Source organism: Acipenser ruthenus, chromosome 34 (genome assembly GCF_902713425.1).
Source record: "Acipenser ruthenus chromosome 34, fAciRut3.2 maternal haplotype, whole genome shotgun sequence".
Classification (NCBI taxonomy): Eukaryota; Metazoa; Chordata; class Actinopteri; order Acipenseriformes; family Acipenseridae; genus Acipenser; species Acipenser ruthenus.
Genome location: NC_081222.1, coordinates 12,149,915 through 12,170,666, shown reverse-complemented (window position 1 = coordinate 12,170,666; position 20,752 = coordinate 12,149,915). Strand labels below are relative to the sequence as shown.

The 20,752-nt window shown below is 48.7% G+C and overlaps 1 protein-coding gene across 1 annotated transcript in view; it reads left to right on the top strand.

Annotated features, from left to right (window-relative positions):
- Positions 1 to 20,525, top strand: part of LOC117409829 (potassium channel subfamily T member 2) — a 93,143-nt gene extending 72,618 nt beyond the window's left edge. Inside the window, exons 18-29 of the mRNA XM_059007207.1 lie at positions 91 to 340; positions 1,751 to 1,856; positions 2,720 to 2,892; positions 4,959 to 5,030; positions 7,093 to 7,227; positions 8,563 to 8,674; positions 8,992 to 9,093; positions 9,741 to 9,824; positions 13,628 to 13,756; positions 15,570 to 15,876; positions 16,778 to 16,862; positions 18,651 to 20,525. Coding sequence (XP_058863190.1) covers positions 91 to 340; positions 1,751 to 1,856; positions 2,720 to 2,892; positions 4,959 to 5,030; positions 7,093 to 7,227; positions 8,563 to 8,674; positions 8,992 to 9,093; positions 9,741 to 9,824; positions 13,628 to 13,756; positions 15,570 to 15,876; positions 16,778 to 16,862; positions 18,651 to 18,768 — 1,673 coding nt within the window. The 3' untranslated portion in view covers positions 18,769 to 20,525. The remainder of the gene's footprint in view (positions 1 to 90; positions 341 to 1,750; positions 1,857 to 2,719; positions 2,893 to 4,958; positions 5,031 to 7,092; positions 7,228 to 8,562; positions 8,675 to 8,991; positions 9,094 to 9,740; positions 9,825 to 13,627; positions 13,757 to 15,569; positions 15,877 to 16,777; positions 16,863 to 18,650) is intronic.
- The last annotated feature ends 227 nt before the right edge of the window (positions 20,526 to 20,752 follow it).

Sequence of the window (20,752 nt, the reverse complement as noted above, 5' to 3'; positions counted from 1 at the left end):
AGAACATCCCAAAAAGAAAGTGTTGTTTGAAGGGAGCCCACATGAGTTGTGGTTGGTTGCTGAGCCCCTGTGTCCGGTACTTGTCTGCAGGTACCGTGGCGATGGACCTGCAGGACTCGGGCAGCAGTGAGGGCAGTCCAGAGAGCGCCAGGGTGGGAGGGAACACGCTGGCGCTGCCGGTACCAGACCCGGCCCGGGAGAGGCGGCACAGCATCGCCCCGGTGCTGGAGCTGATGGACAACGTGCCCTCGCCCTCCTTCGACCTGCTGAGTGACCAGTCTGAGGACGAGGCCGGACCCGAGGGCAGAGAGGCTGAGCCGGACTGCGGGGGCGCCAGCGAGTAAGAGCTGTTCAGACATCCAGACACAAACCTCAACTCCCAAACGGGCCAATCGCAAGACACGGCATTGTGAGGTCATCGTGAGGTCATTGTAAAGAGAATGGACAGATGAGCAGTTTCCTTTTTTTTTATAGAATTGAGACCATAGACATCGGAAGTGGTATCACGATTTGAGAAATTTCACAATGAAAAGAGATAACTAAAAACTCATAGAAACAGTTCTTTACCACCGGGCTGTGCTTTGTCCTCTCTGCTTGAGATCACCCACAATGCACTGCCCGCCAACGCTGCCTCTGTAGATTGACGTTTCCGCTGGGTCCTAGCGGAGACTCTATACTGACCAGTGATTATACAAATAAATTATTGAGAAACACACGTTCTAGTGCTGCTGCAATGTGACGGGGACATTTCCCCATCGTTGAGAAACTGAGGGGGGGACATGTCCTCCCGCGTCCCCCGTGTAAATGGCATCCATGCACACAGCGCTGTGCGATTCAGCAGTTCCAAATCTACAATGCTAGCCTCTAACATCAAACTTGCGGGTTTTGCATACATCTCGATTCTGTCCCATGGTAAAGGAACTTGCTGAGTATCATCACGTTATTGAATGCATTGTAATAAATCCCACACGAGACTCCAACCTGTCTGACTTGCAGTTCGTCTTGTCATGTGTGCTGATGTCATCCTCTGCACAGAACAGGGCTTCGTTTTTGTTTTGATCTTGATCAGGAACTGATTAGCTTTATTAAGAGTTTTAATGCAGCTTGATTCTCACAGTGTCTCTAACATGTGTCTGCTAACGCAGAGTGCACAGCAGGAAAGGGTTTGACTCCTTACACCTAGACCGCCACCTAGCGTCTTGAAGAGCTTGCATCATAACAGTTTCCATGATTTATAGTAACACGTCGTGTGCAGGGCGTCTCTTATAAAAACACAAATCATTTCACGCAGTTTGAGCAGCTTCTATTCACGGCCAAACTGCTCCCTACAACGTAACTGAATCTACTATTGTAATGTGTGTGTGTTTGTGTGTGTCTGTGTCTATGTCTGTTTCTGTCTCTGTGTGTGTGTGTCTGTTTCTGTCTATGTCTGTCTGTGTGTGTCTCTGTCTGTCTGTGTGTGTGTCTGTTTCTGTCTGTCTGTGTGTGTGTGTTGTGTGTCTGTGTCTGTGAGTGTGTGTGTGTCTCTGTCAGTGTGTGTCTGTCTGATTCTGTCTCTGTCTGTGTGTCTGTTTCTGTCTATGTCTGTCTGTGTGTGTGTGTCTGTTTCTGTCTATGTCTGACTGTGTGTGTGTGTTGTGTGTCTGTGTCTGTTTCTGTGTGTGTGTGTGTCTCTGTGTCTCTGTGTCGCACATCACTAACGGCTCTGATTTGCTGTTCGTTTGCTTGTTGTTTGTGGTGTGAGTGGCAGGTGGGTGAAGGGGTACCCCATGAACTCCCCCTACATCGGCAGCTCCCCCACTCTGTGCCACCTCCTGCAGGACAAGGTGCCATTCTGCTGCCTACGTCTGGACAAGGTGAGAGTCCTAGAGCGACCACAGGGGGCGCTGTGAGCCGAGCTGTACCACATTGCGATATCAATGACCAGCTTGACACAGTGATGTCACAATAACAGCTTCGCCAAGCTTTGAATTCAGAACCCACACACACACACACACACACACACACACACACACACACACACACACACACACACACACACACACACACACACACAGAGCTAAACACAGAATAATTGATTCATAAGTGATTGATGATTCGCACAGAGAAGGCTGTGAGTACTGTAGACACCCACCCTCTTTATACAGTGTCTCTGTCATAGACATTCTTCCTTTGAATGTCATCCTCCACTTCCCATCCAGTTAACGCAATGCTCCCGCAATGTTATGAATATGTAAGACACGACTTCAAATTCGGCAGAGAGAAGAACGAGAGGGCACAAGTGAAGCTGAGTAAAAGTGTGTGGAACTGAATGTAGGAAGCACTTCTTTATACAGAGAGTTAGAAATGCATGGAATAGCCCACCAGGTGAAGCAGTGGGATCTAAAACACTGGGAACATTTAAATAAAGAGCAGATTCTGTGTTTTTAAATGAGTTCCCCCCAGTAGAGGAGAGTGGTGCGCTAACAAGGGATGAGCCTTGATGGGCAGAACAGCCTTTTCTCGTTCCCAAGCTGTTTTTATATATATATGAATGAGACATGCAGTATATCTACAGTATGCATGTGTGTATATCTGTATAATATGTTATATAACTGATCTCTGTGCTTAATCATAATCTGTTATTTTGCTTCTGTGCATTGCCTGAATAGCTGAACATGTCATGAACATGTGAATGTTGGACACTAAGACCGTGTCCGTGTTCTTCTGCACTGTGCAGGGCTGCCACCACATCCCCTACGAGGATGCCCGCGCCTACGGCTTCAGAAACAAGCTGATCATCGTGTCCGCGGAGCAAGCTGGCAACGGCCTCTACAATTTCATCGTGCCTCTGAGAGCGTACTACCGGCCCAAGAAAGAGCTGAACCCCATCGTGCTGCTGCTTGAGAGCTCGTGAGTGTGCTCCCTCCGCACCGCGCTCGTGAGTGTGCTCCCTCCGCACTGCGCTCGTGAGTCTGCTCCCTCCGCACCGCGCTCGTGAGTGTGCTCCCTCCGCACCGCGCTCGTGAGTGTGCTCCCTCCACGCTGCGCTCGTGAGTCTGCTCCCTCCCCGCCGCGCTTGTGAGTCTGCTCCCTCCACGCTGCGCTCCCTCCACACCGCGCTCGTGAGTCTGCTCCCTCCACACCACGCTCGTGAGTCTGCTCCCTCCCCGCCGCGCTCGTGAGTCTGCTCCCTCCGTGCCGCGCTCGTGAGTGTGCTCCCTCCGCACTGCGCTCGTGAGTCTGCTCCCTCCGCACCGCGCTTGTGAGTCTGCTCCCTCCCCGCCGCGCTCGTGAGTCTGCTCCCTCCACGCCGCGCTCGTGAGTGTGCTCCCTCCCCGCCGCGCTCGTGAGTCTGCTCCCTCCCCGCCGCGCTCGTGAGTCTGCTCCCTCCACACTGCGCTCGTGAGTCTGCTCCCTCCACACTGCGCTCGTGAGTCTGCTCCCTCCGCGCCGCGCTCGTGAGTCTGCTCCCTCCGCGCCGCGCTCGTGAGTCTGCTCCCTCCGCACCTCGCTCGTGAGTCTGCTCCCTCCGCACCGCGCTCGTGAGTCTGCTCCCTCCCCGCCGCGCTCGTGAGTCTGCTCCCTCCACACTGCGCTCGTGAGTCTGCTCCCTCCACACCGCGCTCGTGAGTCTGCTCCCTCCGCACTGCGCTCGTGAGTCTGCTCCCTCCGCACCGCGCTCGTGAGTCTGCTCCCTCCGCGCCGCGCTCGTGAGTCTGCTCCCTCCACACTGCGCTCGTGAGTCTGCTCCCTCCCCGCCGCGCTCGTGAGTCTGCTCCCTCCCCGCCGCGCTCGTGAGTCTGCTCCCTCCACACTGCGCTCGTGAGTCTGCTCCCTCCGCACCGCGCTCGTGAGTCTGCTCCCTCCGCACCGCGCTCGTGAGTCTGCTCCCTCCGTGCCGTGCTTGTGAGTCTGCTCCCTCCGCACCGCGCTCGTGAGTCTGCTCCCTCCACACTGCGCTCGTGAGTCTGCTCCCTCCCCGCCGCGCTCGTGAGTCTGCTCCCTCCCCGCCGCGCTCATGAGTCTGCTCCCTCCACACTGCGCAGCCAACGCTGCAGCTCCCAGCACAGCCTGGGTCTGATCTCAGCCAGGACCATACCAATAGCAACCCAAAGGAATTCCCGGTTTTACAAATACATGTGCCGGGAGTTCCCCTGGTAAAGGCACGTCCGCGTGGTGTGCAGGGGGAGTAACACAGTCAGGGGAGCGCAGGGATCCCCGACGGTCTCCCCTGGTAAAGGCACAGCCGCGTGGTGTGCAGGGGGAGTCACACAGTCAGGGGAGCGCAGGGGTCCCCGAGGGTCTCCCCTGGTAAAGGCACGGCCGCGTGGTGTGCAGGGGGAGTCACACAGTCAGGGGAGCGCAGGGGTCCCCGAGGGTCTCCCCTGGTAAAGGCACGGCCGCGTGGTGTGCTGGGGGAGTCACACAGTCAGGTGAGCGCAGGGATCCCCGACGGTCTCCCCTGGTAAAGGCACGGCCGCGTGGTGTGCAGGGGGAGTCACACAGTCAGGGGAGCGCAGGGGTCCCCGAGGGTCTCCCCTGGTAAAGGCACGGCCGCGTGGTGTGCAGGGGGAGTCACACAGTCAGGGGAGCGCAGGGGTCCCCGAGGGTCTCCCCTGGTAAAGGCACGGCCGCGTGGTGTGCAGGGGGAGTCACACAGTCAGGGGAGCGCAGGGGTCCCCGAGGGTCTCCCCTGGTAAAGGCACGGCCGCGTGGTGTGCAGGGGGAGTCACACAGTCAGGGGAGCGCAGGGGTCCCCGAGGGTCTCCCCTGGTAAAGGCACGGCCGCGTGGTGTGCAGGGGGAGTCACACAGTCAGGGGAGCGCAGGGGTCCCCGAGGGTCTCCCCTGGTAAAGGCACGGCCGTGTGGTGTGCTGGGGGAGTCACACAGTCAGGTGAGCGCAGGGGTTCCCGAGGGTCTTCCCTGGTTTAAAGTAATAAAACTGTTATTGAAATATATTTTCTCTCTCCTCCAGACCAGAAGCACATTTTCTGGAAGCGATCTGCTGGTTCCCCATGGTGTACTACACGGTGGGGTCCATCGATAAGTAAGTCAGGATGCCAGAGAGCTGTGTGTGTGTGTATGCATGTGTACATGCATGTAGACATCTATATATGAACAAAGGGTGAGGGACCTGAAATGATGTAGCCTAGAACAAAGAAGAATTAGGGGGGTCTTGATTGAAGTCTTTACAATCTTTAGTGACTAAGTTAACTCCAGCCATTAAACCCAGAACAGAAACCAGGGCCAGAGGACACAGCTGGAAATGAAGTGGAGATAGACTTAGGACAGAGGGAAGGAGACTCTTCTTCACACAGAGAGTGGTGAGGGGATGGAATGGGTTACCTAGTCATGTTGCTGAAGGAGACTCTTCTTCACACAGAGAGTGGTGAGGGGATGGAATGGGTTACCTAGTCATGTTGCTGAAGGAGACTCTTCTTCACACAGAGAGGGGTGAGGGGATGGAATGGATTACCTAGTCATGTTGCTGAAGGAGACTCTTCTTCACACAGAGAGTGGTGAGGGGATGGAATGGGTTACCTAGTCATGTTGCTGAAGGAGACTCTTCTTCACACAGAGAGTGGGGAGGGGATGGAATGGGTTACCTAGTCATGTTGCTGAAGGAGACTCTTCTTCACACAGAGAGTGGTGAGGGGATGGAATGGGTTACCTAGTCATGAGGCTGAATCACTGGGATCCTTTAAGACCCGACTTGACAAAAGTTCTGAGATCAATCATCTACTTTTCTGCTTGTGTGTAGAGTTTAGTAGTGCCGGATATGGAATGGTTTTATTTTCATAGAGAAGAGGTCAACGATGTGAGATCTGATTCTGTCATTTAACAAGGAGCTCTCTACCGTTCTAAAAGCATGTTTTAACAGTCCAGTGTGTTGAATGCAGCACTTCTGTGATGTTATATAAAGCTAAATCTGCAAGTAAGCTGTGATTTCACTCATAGAATGAATACAGAGTTTTTGGGGAGTACTTTAAGTTGATCCATTAGTAACTCTTATATTATGCGTGCCTACCCCTCTCTCACACCAAAAAAAAAAAATAATGACAATTAAACAAAAATTAAATTAAATAATGACGACTAATCACACGAAATTCCTGCAAATGCCTCTTCAATTCACGGGAGTGTATAATTGCCGTCCCTGATTAGCAAGGGAGTGAAGAAGCGACGCTGAGCAGGACTTCAAATCGCTCGCAAATTGTTCGAAGCTCCTTAATGGCCGAGTGAAAATGACTAAAGCTCAGCAATGAAGCGCTGTCATTATTTGAAATGGCTTGTTGAAATGTCATTACTGTGCGCGTGTCCGTCCTGGATTGGGTGTTTCTGATGTTTTGAAGTATGGCAGACACTTGCTAAGGCCTGGTCCTAACTGGTTCAATGTATCCTTATGCTTTTTTTCTTTTTTTACATTCCTGTACTGCTGGGGTAATAATTCCGAGTGGTTCTGGGTTCTGTAATATCATTTCTCCCTCTCTGCATTTACCCGGTTTTGAGCTGCTTGGAGCTTGTCTGGGGAATCTTAATTGCCAGGACTGAGCAGCGTTCCTCGTTCCATTCAAACCATGTGATAACGTGACCTTTCAACTCTGCCAACCCCTCCTCATCTACAGACATTTAGTGAGACACAGGAGGTGGGCTTGGCTGTTGAAAGGTGGCATAGTCACATGACTTGATGAGAATGGTCCTGACGATTTAGGATTCTCCCAGACAAGCTCCAAAGCTCCAGGTAAAGTAAAAGCAGATTCAGAGGAAAATTATACTAATACTGTAGCCGCAGAACCCAGAAGCACTTAGAATGAGGGAGAATGAGGGGAATGAAGAAAAATCAATTTTAAAAGCTACTTGGAGTAGTCTTTTAATTAAGCATTTGATTTTAGTTATTTTTTGAGCCAAGATGATTCATCCCAGGGCTTAAAGGAACGAGCTAGGACAGATTTAGAGAACTGAATCTGTTTAGCGTGGGGGTGGGAGGTCTTGATTGAAGTCTTCAAAATCTTAAACGGAGCTGGTAAAGACGGCCAGTGATTTCAGCGCAGCACAGACACTGGAGGGCGGGCTCTGATAAGCAATGTGTTTCTTTCTTTGTTTGGCTGCAGTCTGGACAGCCTGCTCCACTGTGGGGTCACCTTCGCTGCCACCATGGTGGTGGTGGACAAGGAGAGCTCCATGATTGCAGAGGAGGACTACATGGCCGACGCCAAGACCATCGTCAACGTGCAGACTCTGTTCAGGTAACGGCAATGCCATCACCGGAGCACGCTGATCTGAAGAGCAACGCCCCCTGCCCGCTCTGTGCTTTACAGTTTACCACTGCCGCATCAACAGCTTTAAAACAGACTGGAGTTTACAATTGCACTGCACTTCCATGCCTTTCAATGGTGCAGTTTTGAAAGAAACACGTGCTTATATATAATGTACTGTATTCCTTAGAATTTAAGACGTAGTTGGTGGCTGTCTGCTGTCAGTTATGCGCTGCTTCTCAGTTCCAGTCGCGATTACTCACGCCTGTTTTTCTCCCTTTTTGTGAACTGTGGTATTGCTCGGCCTGTCGAAAAATACACTTCCGATCTGTCCAAGCTGGTACTTTTAAAAAGTGAGTCTTAAATTCGACGGAATACATAGGGTGATTATATACAGGGTGTTTAGAAAGTACATTTACCACATCAATGACATGGTGCATTGATGTGGTAAACACCTGTATATATATATCTCGCTCTCTCTCTCGCGCTCTCTCATTTTAAAAAGGAAAACTGCTGTGTACCAAAAATGTAATGTAGGTAATAAAAACATGAATAATTGATAAACAAATATCAGGCCGTTTTGGACTATGAGGGATAAAGAAATGTGTTTGCGAGCCAAGCTTTCAGATAGTCGGCACTGGCACTTCTTTGATCACCCGGAGGGTAAAATTGTCCCCAATCCTTCACTGGCTTCTTTCCTGATCTCTGTTTTTAAAATTAAAGTTTCTTTCAAAACTGCAAACTGGAGACCTACGAAGCGAATGGCAATGCAGCGTGGGTAAAATGTGTGGAGTTATTGTGTTAGCTGCAGTCACATTAACCAGTCTACAGATCTGAAGCTTGTTTAACCTGCTTGACAACTGATGGAGTGGTTTGCGATTCAGTTGGGTGTGTTCGTTCAACGGCAGCAACACACGCACTCAAACTGGGGATTCCAGAGCAAGCGTCACATGTGATGCTTCTGTGGGTCAGGGAGGCAAAACTGGCAGAGACTGTTTCTCCTCTTCGTGCTACAGCAGACCCTGCTAGTCAGGCGTCCAGTGAGCTCAGAGCGGACGCCTGCAGGGCTGGCCTTTGTCCTCCTGAGGCTGGTAGCTCGCTGACATCCGCTCTGGAGCTCCTGGCTGTGCAAAGGCGATTGGCTTGGGGATCGGAGGATGCCCGCTGAAGCTTCAGTCTTCCTGAGCTGCTGTGGGGAGTTGCTGTGGTGAGGAGATGTGATGGGACTTTGAAAAATGGGCACTCCTAGATGATTTATTAAAAAAAATAAAAACCCTGATAGAGATCCAGCAACCAGACACACCTCCCTGTCCTCCCTGTTTGCAGACTGTTCCCCAGTTTGAGCATCATCACAGAGCTGACTCACCCGGCCAACATGCGCTTCATGCAGTTCAAAGCAAAGGACCACTACTCACCCGCGCTCTCCAAACTAGAGAAGGTAAGAGGACCACTACTCACCCGCGCTGTCCAAACTAGAGAAGGTAAGAGGGCCACTACTCACCCGCGCTCTCCAAACTAGAGAAGGTAAGAGGACCACTACTCACCCGCGCTCTCCAAACTAGAGAAGGTAAGAGGACCACTACTCACCCATGCTCTCCATACTAGAGAAGGTAAGAGGAGGACCACTACTCACCCGCGCTCTCCAAACTAGAGAAGGTAAGAGCAGGACCACTACTCACCCGCGCTCTCCAAACTAGAGAACATGGTGCTGAATTGTTTATGGATTTGGTGCTCAATTGTTTTTGTCGTTTCCAGAAAGAGCGTGAGAAAGGGTCAAACCTGGTCTTCATGTTCCGACTGCCCTTCGCTGCAGGGAAGGTGTTCAGTGTGAGCATGCTGGACACCCTGCTGTACCAGGTACACAGACACGCACGCACGCACTGCCACAGACACGCACGCACTGCCACAGAAACGTGCATGCACTGACACAGATACATACACACTGACACAGATACATGCATACTGCCACAGAGTCATCTTCACACAGAGTGGTGAGGGGATGGAATGGGTCACCTAGTCATGTTGCTGAAGGAGACTCTTCTTCACACAGAGAGTGGGGAGGGGATGGAATGGGTTACCTAGTCATGTTGCTGAAGGAGACTATTCTTCACACAGAGAGTGGTGAGGGGATGGAATGGGTTACCTAGTCATGTTGTTGAAGGAGACTCTTCTTCACACAGAGAGTGGGGAGGGTATGGAATGGGTTACCTAGTCATGTTGCTGAAGGAGACACTTCTTCACACAGAGAGTGGGGAGGGGATGGAATGGGTTACCTAGTCATGTTGCTGAAGGAGACTCTTCTTCACACAGAGAGTGGTGAGGGGATGGAATGGGTTACCTAGTCATGTTGCTGAAGGAGACTCTTCTTCACACAGAGAGTGGGGAGGGGATGGAATGGGTTACCTAGTCATGTTGCTGAAGGAGACTCTTCTTCACACAGAGAGTGGTGAGGGGATGGAATGGGTTGTCTAGTCATGTTGCTGAAGCTGTCTTTCTCTCTCCAGTCCTTCGTTAAAGACTACATGATCTCCATCACAAGGCTGCTGCTGGGTCTGGACTCGATGCCTGGTTCTGGTTTCCTCTGTGCTGTAAGTATTAAAATCTATTGATTACGGATCTGCTGTGCAGGAGGAACCTGCTTAATATCACTGCTGTTAATACAGCAACCCACCGCTTATTATCATCCGCACTGAAAGGACCGGGATATAATGGGAGTAAATGGGGGAGAGCTCCTGATAACATCACACTCTGGTTAATATCACGCCCTGGTTGGCAAGGGTTACCGTGTGTTTATTTAACCTGCTGTACGGCTCTGGCCAAAAGTTTTCATTACCTAGAATTTTAGGATTGAGACACAATTAAATATATATATATATATATATATATATATATATATATATATATATATATATATATATATATATATTATTTATATATATTATGTGAACATAATTTAGATATTTTATTTAACATCATGTAACCAAAGAAACTAAATGATATCGCAAGTCTATTGGAAAGTATAAGAGTAGTTTCCAATAGACTCGCTAAAATGTTTTTTGTAATGTCTGGTGCTCTGTTTGTGATCGTGCTGTAGCGCTCTGTTTCTGCCCGTGCTGTATCGCTCTGATTGTGACCGTGCTGTAGCGCTCTGTTTGTGACCGTGCTGTAGCGCTCTGTTTGTCATCGTGCTGTAGCGCTCTGTTTGTGATCATGCTGTAGCGCTCTGTTTGTGATCGTGCTGTAGCGCTCTGTTTGTGACCGTGCTGTAGCGCTCTGTTTGTCATCGTGCTGTAGCGCTCTGTTTGTGATCATGCTGTAGCGCTCTGTTTGTGACCGTGCTGTAGCGCTCTGTTTGTGACCGTGCTGTAGCGGTCTGTTTGTCATCGTGCTGTATCGCTCTGTTTGTGATCGTGCTGTAGCGCTCTGTTTGTGCCCGTGCTGTAGCGCTCTGTTTGTGATCGTGCTGTAGCGCTCTGTTTGTGCCCGTGCTGTAGCGCTCTGTTTGTGATCGTGCTGTAGCGCTCTGTTTGTGACCGTGCTGTAGCGCTCTGTTTGTGATCGTGCTGTAGCGCTCTGTTTGTGATCGTGCTGTAGCGCTCTGTTTGTCATCGTGCTGTAGCGCTCTGTTTGTGATCGTGCTGTAGCGCTCTGTTTGTGACCGTGCTGTAGCGCTCTGTTTGTGACCGTGCTGTAGCGCTCTGTTTGTGATCGTGCTGTAGCGCTCTGTTTGTGACCGTGCTGTAGCGCTCTGTTTGTGATCGTGCTGTAGCGCTCTGTTTGTCATCGTGCTGTAGCGCTCTGTTTGTGATCGTGCTGTAGCGCTCTGTTTGTGACCGTGCTGTAGCGCTCTGTTTGTCATCGTGCTGTAGCGCTCTGTTTGTGATCGTGCTGTAGCGCTCTGTTTGTGATCGTGCTGTAGCGCTCTGTTTGTGACCGTGCTGTAGCGCTCTGTTTGTCATCGTGCTGTAGCGCTCTGTTTGTGATCGTGCTGTAGCGCTCTGTTTGTGATCGTGCTGTAGCGCTCTGTTTGTGATCGTGCTGTAGCGCTCTGTTTGTGATCGTGCTGTAGCGCTCTGTTTGTGACCGTGCTGTAGCGCTCTGTTTGTGACCGTGCTGTAGCGGTCTGTTTGTCATCGTGCTGTATCGCTCTGTTTGTGATCGTGCTGTAGCGCTCTGTTTGTGACCGTGCTGTAGCGCTCTGTTTGTCATCGTGCTGTAGCGCTCTGTTTGTGACCGTGCTGTAGCGCTCTGTTTGTGCCCGTGCTGTAGCGCTCTGTTTGTGATCGTGCTGTAGCGCTCTGTTTGTGACCGTGCTGTAGCGCTCTGTTTGTGACCGTGCTGTAGCGCTCTGTTTGTGATCGTGCTGTAGCGCTCTGTTTGTGATCGTGCTGTAGCGCTCTGTTTGTGACCGTGCTGTAGCGCTCTGTTTGTGCCCGTGCTGTAGCGCTCTGTTTGTGATCGTGCTGTAGCGCTCTGTTTGTGATCGTGCTGTATCGCTCTGTTTGTGACCGTGCTGTAGCGCTCTGTTTGTGACCGTGCTGTAGCGCTCTGTTTGTCATCGTGCTGTAGCGCTCTGTTTGTCATCGTGCTGTAGCGCTCTGTTTGTGCCCGTGCTGTAGCGCTCTGTTTGTGATCGTGCTGTAGCGCTCTGTTTGTGACCGTGCTGTAGCGCTCTGTTTGTGACCGTGCTGTAGCGCTCTGTTTGTGATCGTGCTGTAGCGCTCTGTTTGTGATCGTGCTATAGCGCTCTGTTTGTGATCGTGCTGTAGCGCTCTGTTTGTGACCGTGCTGTAGCGCTCTGTTTGTGACCGTGCTGTAGCGCTCTGTTTGTGATCGTGCTGTAGCGCTCTGTTTGTGATCGTGCTGTAGCGCTCTGTTTGTGATCGTGCTGTAGCGCTCTGTTTGTGACCGTGCTGTAGCGCTCTGTTTGTGATCGTGCTGTAGCGCTCTGTTTGTGATCGTGCTGTAGCGCTCTGTTTGTGACCGTGCTGTAGCGCTCTGTTTGTGCCCGTGCTGTAGCGCTCTGTTTGTGATCGTGCTGTAGCGCTCTGTTTGTGATCGTGCTGTATCGCTCTGTTTGTGATCGTGCTGTAGCGCTCTGTTTGTGACCGCGCTGTAGCGCTCTGTTTGTGACCGTGCTGTAGCGCTCTGTTTGTGACCGTGCTGTAGCGCTCTGTTTGTGCCCGTGCTGTAGCGCTCTGTTTGTGATCGTGCTGTAGCGCTCTGTTTGTGATCGTGCTGTAGCGCTCTGTTTGTGACCGCGCTGTAGCGCTCTGTTTGTGACCGTGCTGTAGCGCTCTGTTTGTAACCGTGCTGTATCGCTGTTTGTGACCGTGCTGTAGCGCTCTGTTTGTGATCGTGCTGTAGCGCTCTGTTTGTGCCCGTGCTGTAGCGCTCTGTTTGTGCCCGTGCTGTAGCGCTCTGTTTGTGATCGTGCTGTAGCGCTCTGTTTGTGACCGTGCTGTAGCGCTCTGTTTGTGCCCGTGCTGTAGCGCTCTGTTTGTGACCGTGCTGTAGCGCTCTGTTTGTGATCGTGCTGTGGCGCTCTGTTTGTGCCCGTGCTGTAGCGCTCTGTTTGTGACCTTGCTGTTGGCACACTGTATTTTGCTTGGAATTGAAAACTGTTTATTAATGTTCTGAAACGCCATTTACATGTTAACTGATTGAACCCGTTCGCTTCACCATTTCAGAGAGTTTCAATTCAGCTGAATACAATGCAATCACTGACACTGCCAGTGCACGACTGACATGAACCCTAAACATTACTATTATTATTATTATTATTATTATTATTATTATTATTATTATTATTTATTTCTTAGCAGACGCCCTTATCCAGGGCGACTTACAATTGTTACAAGATATCACATTATACATTATTTCACATTATACAGACATCACATTATTTTACATACAATTACCCATTTATACAGTTGGGTTTCTACTGGAGCAATCTAGGTAAAGTACCTTGCTCAAGGGTACAACAGCAGTGTCCCCCACTGGGGATTGAACCCACAACCCTCCGGTCAAGAGTCCAGAGCCCTAACTACAGTAACTGCCTTTGCCTTAAACACTGAAGGTTTGGATCGAATTATTCCAACCGACAACCAGAACGAATGGAAGGTTGCCAGTAAGCTTGCCATTGCCTTGAGGTTGGCATGAACAAAATAAAAACAAAGTGACACTTCTATTGGACTTGTCGGCTGTTTGACTGTGCAGTGCTGCCCCTATAGAAAGGGGAGGGGAGACAGTCAGAAAATGATTGGAAGCTATAGTAAGGGAAGCACCAACTGTTGCTGTTTTAATATTTATCAACGCTTTTATCTCTGTAAAGCACTTTGGGGCAATTTTATCTTGAGATGATCTGATTGACAGCTGTCTCTCTTCCCAGATGAAGATCAGTGAGGATGACCTGTGGATCCGCACGTACGGACGCCTCTATCAGAAGCTCTGCTCCTCCACCGGAGACATTCCCATCGGGATCTACCGCACCGAGACCCACACCCTGCCCACCTCCGAGGTAGGGAGGCTCCCACAACCGCTGGAATTCCCGAGAATCCAGGAGTTTGGAATCAGTCCATTTTAACCTAGACGTACTAAAAGAAGCTTAAATCCACCGGCACAGCGTTTGACCAGAAGTTTGTTTGTTTTTTCCCTGATATTTCATGTTGCACATATATTCCTACAGGAAACAGCGCCATCTGCTGCACGAAAGCACATTAACAGACTTCTCATCCAAATGTTTGTCATTGACTTGAGTTTCTTTTAGTATTTCTAAATATTGATTCATTGATTGATAGTTATGGATGATAAGAGTTTTGTTTTCTTGCATACGAAATTACCGGTATATGCTTTTGTCATGTGCAATTTTCTATGAATGCATGAACTATGATTTTTCATTATTATTATTATTATTTATTTCTTAGCAGACGCCCTTATCCAGGGCGACTTACAATCGCAAGCAAATACAAATACATTCAAGTGTTATAATACAAGTAATTCATAGACATTAATGTTAATTATTATATTTTTTTCTTCTAAAAAATACAAGCATGGGGACCTGCTATTATTTTTTGCTTATTTTTACAGCAATGTAAATATCTCCACCAAAAATCAATGAAGAGACTTTCCGTGTGCATTATGATGTCGCGATACGACGCATATCACGATGCACACAATACAGACCTCTGTGAAGATACATCATGTAGAGAAGGTATCCTGATTCACAGATACCCGATTAATCGCTACACCCTGTATTATAAACGTTGCTGAAACGCCTCAAGTCAGCTTTGACTCTGAGTTCAGGAGCTGCTCTTCAGTCTGAGTTGCCTGCTGTTGATATATGGGATGTTATCAGCCAGTGTTGCATTCTAAAAGCTATTTACTACAAAGAGCCACGTGCACAATTTCTTTCTGAAAGAAACGCCAACTGAGATTCAAAATGGCAATGAAGACTGCCTGCAACCCTTATAAAGGTTTCGCACAGTAAAAGCACAGCCAAGTGTAATAAAGCACAGTGAAAGCAGGATAAAAGCACAGGCAAGCACTGCAGAGAACAGTGAGGTACGGTAAAGCATATTAAAAACCGTGCACCATTCTGTTTTAATTACTTTATTGGGTCCGATTTGGAGTAAACAGCCCAAATGGTATTTTACATAAGCAAGTCCCATAAGCAGTTTCAACTAGTGCACAGCTGTCCATTGCCAGTGAATCACAATGATCCTGGATCTTGTGTAAAGTTGTGACTCCAGTCCAAGGATCATATTCCAGTTGAGTTACTCTTACAGAGTTAGTGTTCAGTGCCGGAGAGCTGCCGTTGTGTGCGACAGGTCTGCACAAGACACAGTGGAGTGCGTGTCTCTATTATGTCTATGAATTATTATTATTTGTTTATGTAGCAGACGCCTTTATCCAAGGCGACTTACAGAGACTAGGGCGTGTGAACTACGCATCAGCTGCAGAGTCACTTACAACTACGTCTAACCCGAAAGACGGAGCACAAGGATGTTCAGAGACTTGCTCAGGGTCACACAATGAGTCAGTGGCTGAGGTGGGATTTGAACCGGGGACCTCCTGGTTACAAGCCCTTTTCTTTAACCACTGGACCACACAGCCTCCTGAATCTACGAGAGGCTTTGACTAAACAGCCTAAATTACATGAATCTACGCGTAAGAGGGCAGAGGCTTCCCCGCAGTGCCAAAGCGCCGGGCTCGTCTGCATTCGTGGCTCTAAAGCTTTCATCCTCACCTCACCACACCGACAGGAGCATGACAGAGCGGCTCCTGAGCTCAGGTTAAAGGCAGACATCTCCACTCTCTCCCTCTCTCCGCAGTCTCAGGTCTCGATCAGCGTGGAGGACTGCGAGGACACCAGGGAACCCCGGGAGCCAATCATGTGCCGGGTGAACCACCGCAACTCCACCTCCAGCGACCAGTCGGATCACCCGCTGCTGAGGCGCAAGAGCATGCAGTGGGCACGCCGGCTGAGCAGGAAGGGGGGTCGGCACTCCAACAAGACCAGCGCAGCCGAGCGCATCACGCAGCAGCGCATGTCTCTGTTCCGACGCTCCGAGAGGCAGGAGCTAAACTCCCTCGTCAAGAACCGCATGAAACACCTGGGCCTCTCCCCCTCGGGATACAGTACGCACCCAGCCCGCCCCTCGAGACCCCCGAATACACGTGCCCCCCACAGGGAACACACAGGGACAGTGTAGGGACAGTGTAGTCAAGCACAGGGACAGCACAGCACAGCACAGTGTAGTCAAGCACAGGGACAGCACAGCACAGTGTAGCAGGCATTGTACAGCACAGAGAGGTATAGTAAAGCATAGGGAAGCATTGTAAAGCATAGAGAGGTCTGATAAAGCATAGGGCAGCAGTGTGGAGTAGTGGTTAGGGCTCTGGACTTTAGACCGGAGGGTTGTGGGTTCAATCCCAGGTGGGGGGGACACTGCTGCTGTACCCTTGAGCAAGGTACTTTACCTAGATTGCTCCAGTAAAAGCCCAACTGTATAAATGGGGAATTGTATGTAAAAAATAATGTGATATCTTGTAACAATTGTAAGTCGCCCTGGCTAAGGTCGACTGCTAAGAAATAAATAATAATAATAATAATAATAATAATAATAATAATAATAGGCAAGCATTGTAAAGCACAGAGAGGTCTGGTAAAGCATAGGGAAGCATTGTAAAGCACAGAGAGGACTGGTAGGTCTGTATGTTTACTATGAGGAGTTGTTCATGCAGCTGTAAGGCAGATTGCATCACCCACCTCATCGCAATCATCCTGGGATTTCCCCTAAAAGTGGTGGATGAAATCAATGGAGGTTTCCTGGTCAAAATCCAGTGATCGTGCCTTTAGTCAACACAATCTACTTCATGTGAAATGTGTTGACTGTCCGGTTTGTGTACGTTCTCAAACGTTTTGCACCTGCTGTATCACCTGGCAGGTCACACACAGACAGCTTGTTTTAGAGGCACAGCTTCCTTGCAGTGCAGAACTCCCTGGATTTTAAGCTCCCGTTGCCTTTTATATTTTCAGATGAAATGACGGATCACGGCAACACTCTGTCCTACATTCTCATCAACCCTTCCCCCGACACCCAGCTGGAACTCCACGACGTCGTGTGAGTAGAGAGGAGGAAAAAAAAAGCTCTATTTTAGGACACAGACTTGCATATTATTACAAATCCCAGTTGTAATCTATTAGCATAACCTACACTTGAGATTTCACTGAGAAGGATCGGTCTCGCACTCAGGGATAAAGCATTTGAAACGTTTAGACCACAACAGGTTCTATAGACACAGACTGCGTTAATATTAGCATTCTGTCTGTGACTACCTCTACTCATGTTGAGAGTGTATGTCATTCTCTTGCACTCTTTGTACGACAGACCCCGACACACAACAGATGTTATTCAAATATAACCAATAAACAAGGTAGAGCATACAGCATGGGGGTCATTTTAAACAATCTAGGTGGTTAAAGTAATTGTAGCTGGCAAAAGAATTCCATAAATCCAGTCCAATGTGACGTTATTTGAGAAACAAATATTACAAACATGTGTTTTCATTTTAAAAACATACCCTGATGTTCTAGGTTTGCTTGCCTTGCTTTGACATTGTCCCCGCCCCTTCCTTCTGTTTATTTCCAAACGGCACATCTGAGACCTACGTAGCTGTTGCAATTGCAAAACTGAATTATTATTTTAGCTACAAGTGCGTTCAAAACTGTGCTTTTTTTTTTTTTTTTTCGATCCCACTTTACAATGTGACCTTCATAGAAAAATAATGCTTTGAAATTGTCTGCAGCTCTTCTCTGTGGCATTGCGTGTCGGAAATTGGTTTCTCGGCACCCTGGCTTTGACAATGTTTCACGAGAGAGCTCCGAGAAGCATCAAAAGGCGTATTTTCTACAAAGGGCATTTTTACCGAGGTCAAGAATCCACGGGCTTTTCAAGCCTTTCAACCCTTATTGACATAAAATATCAAGAGAGTATTTACTATGCCAGAGTGTGATGAAAGCAATGAAAAGGCACACCAGAATGCTCGGGTATACAGTGAAAGGTGTAGCGAACAAATCACTGGAGTATGGTGTTAAAGCTCATGGAGAGAGTCCAGCACATCCAGTCTAACCCCAGGGCTTAAAAGAGTGAGCTGGGAAGGATGGGGGGGAACAAACACCTTCAAAGAGAGTGGTGAGGGGATGGAATGGGTTACCTAGTCATGTTGCTGAAGGAGACTCTTCACACAGAGAGTGGTGACGGGATGGAATGGGTTACCTAGTCATGTTGCTGAAGGAGACTCTTCTTCACACAGAGAGTGGGGAGGGGATGGAATGGGTTACCTAGTCATGTTGCTGAAGGAGACTCTTCACAGAGTGGTGAGGGGATGGAATGGGTTACCTAGTCATGTTGCTGAAGGAGACTCTTCTTCACACAGAGTGGTGAGGGGATGGAATGGGTTACCTAGTCATGTTGCTGAAGGAGACTCTTCTTCACACAGAGTGGTGAGGGAATGGAATGGGTTACCTAGTCATGTTGTTGAATTAGACTCTTCACACAGAGAGTGGGGAGGGGATGGAATGGGTTACCTAGTCATGTTGCTGAAGGAGACTCTTCTTCACACAGAGAGTGGTGAGGGGGTGGAATGGGTTACCTAGTCATGTTGCTGAAGGAGACTCTTCTTCACACAGAGAGCGGTGAGGGGATGGAATGAAGTAATTCATTTTGAATTCAGCCCTGTTAGTTTCTGTGGATTTAAGTAGCCGTGTTCATGCCGTGTTGTAACACAGGATGTTGATCGCATGAACACAGCCAGGATTCATTTGGAATTTGCTGTCATTATTTTAGTGCTACCATACTGTCCTGCGCTCCGATGTTCTGACTGTGGCTTGTTTGCTGTGCTCCTGACAGGTACCTGATCAGACCAGACCCTCTGTCTCTGGTGTCCAGCCAGGCGGGCAGTCGAACGGGCAGCTCGGGGAGAAGCGACGGGTACCGCTTCAACACACAAGACAGCACCCACCTGTGAGGGACACGGAGACAGACAGGGGGACCGACGTCCACAAACTGGACAGGCAGGAGACTCCTGGCTCTGGGTTCAGATTTGATCGGTCCCCACAATGGCAACAAGTTTACAAACATCACCAGAACTTACAATTGGTGGCAGAAATGTGCTTTTAAATGCCTTTCCCCCCCAATTCAGTGTGCATCCCTCTTCATAACACTGTGGTCAGGAGCTATAGGTAGAGACTCTGCAATTCATGTCCCGCTAATGCAATTGTGAGGCAAACGGGAGCTATAACCTCCTCAGAACCTGTTCTGCGGTACAAAGGGAAGCCTTATTTATAACAAGGAGCACCGTTGAGATTTTTTTTTAAATCAAAAGGGACCAGCCAACACCAAGTTGTCTTTTAGATGCAGTTCCATCAGGGAAACGCCTGTGTTTACCGTTGACTTATCAATTAAAATTCCAAAACGCACGCCTTCTTTCATCATAGGAAAAGCCTTAGTGTGCAACTGCCACCTGTTGTCAAGCGCTCTTTATTCTATTCATCCATTTCAAATGATCTCCAGTCAGTGGTTCTGTACTACAGAGGCAGTGGGTAGCACAAGGGCAGCTACAAAGAGGGAGAAGGCTGCTGGTACAACAGTGGCAAATGATCACAGCTGTGCTGCTCCATTGTTGAACAATCTCTCACAGGAGCCAGGTCAGTGCATGTTATCAGGATCACTGTGCTGTGCAGTTCCCATCGTGTTGCCATTGGTGTGGTTCTGCTAGTCGGGGGTTTCAATACACGGGGGTACAAAGAACGGGGATCCAGAAGTTATCTTTCAAGTTTTGGGACGATAGCACCATTTTGTGGAAGGACTGTTTTAAAATACCCTATGGCCCAGGTGAATGTGTTTCTGAACTGCACAATCATGCTGTACCTGCTGTCTTTACTACCTGCCTGCACGTTAAGAAGCACCCACTAGGTGATTAGCAGCGATTCACAATGTGTTACGGTGACCCCTTTTTTAATAGCGCTGCAAGGACAGATTTATTTGACTGGTCAGATTGAGCTTGCCACAGAAACCAGACGAGGGTCACTGGTGTTGATTGGGCTAATTAACAATTACTGTTCTTAAGAAATGCAGCATTAAATCATCACAAACCCAAGCCGCTGTTTCTTCACGTTCCACTTAGAATAGTAAATTAGCCCAATCAACACCAATGACCCTCACCTGATTGTCTGAACCTGATTTCTGTGGAGATCCACTCATTCTGAAAGATCAGCTCCTGCAACACAAATTTTCTTTTAAATCTTATACATATATATATTTAAAATCTTATGGTCAGTTTTAAATAGGGATATTAGACTAGGGATCAGCCTCATCACTAACGCCAAATACCTTTCAGGACAGACACCTCCCTTTCTCTTAGGGGGTGAGCAGTTCAGTCTCCATGCCTCAAGCCTGCCCTGCCCTGGACTGAACTGCCCTGCCCTGGACTTAAGGGGTGAGGGAGGGAGCAGTTCAGTCTCCATGCCTTTCTTATGAGGGGCGACAAAGGGAGCAATTCTGTCTTCATTGCCATTCAGTCCTTGCTTTCTCTGAGAAAACTGTTCATTAGTGCCAAACGTGAAGATGCATGTTTTTTTTTCTTTCTTTTTTTTATGATGGAACATTCCACATCAAATCAAAGGCCCAAGGGCAGAAATCGTCAAGAACGCGCGTGCCTATTTATGTATTTAATATTTTATTTTATTGGTCATTGAGCAGACACTTTCATCCAAAGAAACTTACGAGACCAAGGGGCAAACTATCCATCACCACTGCTGCTGCAGAGTCACTGACAATAGGACCTCTGTTTTACATCTCATCCGAATAGGGCTCTGAGATAATCAGCTTACATCTACTATCAAGCTGTGCAGAAGGAGTGTCATTCATTTATTAAAAACTGTAAAGATCAGAGAATGTAAGGAAATACTTAAACATTTAAAACCTGAGCTTCTCGTTTATGGATTTACACT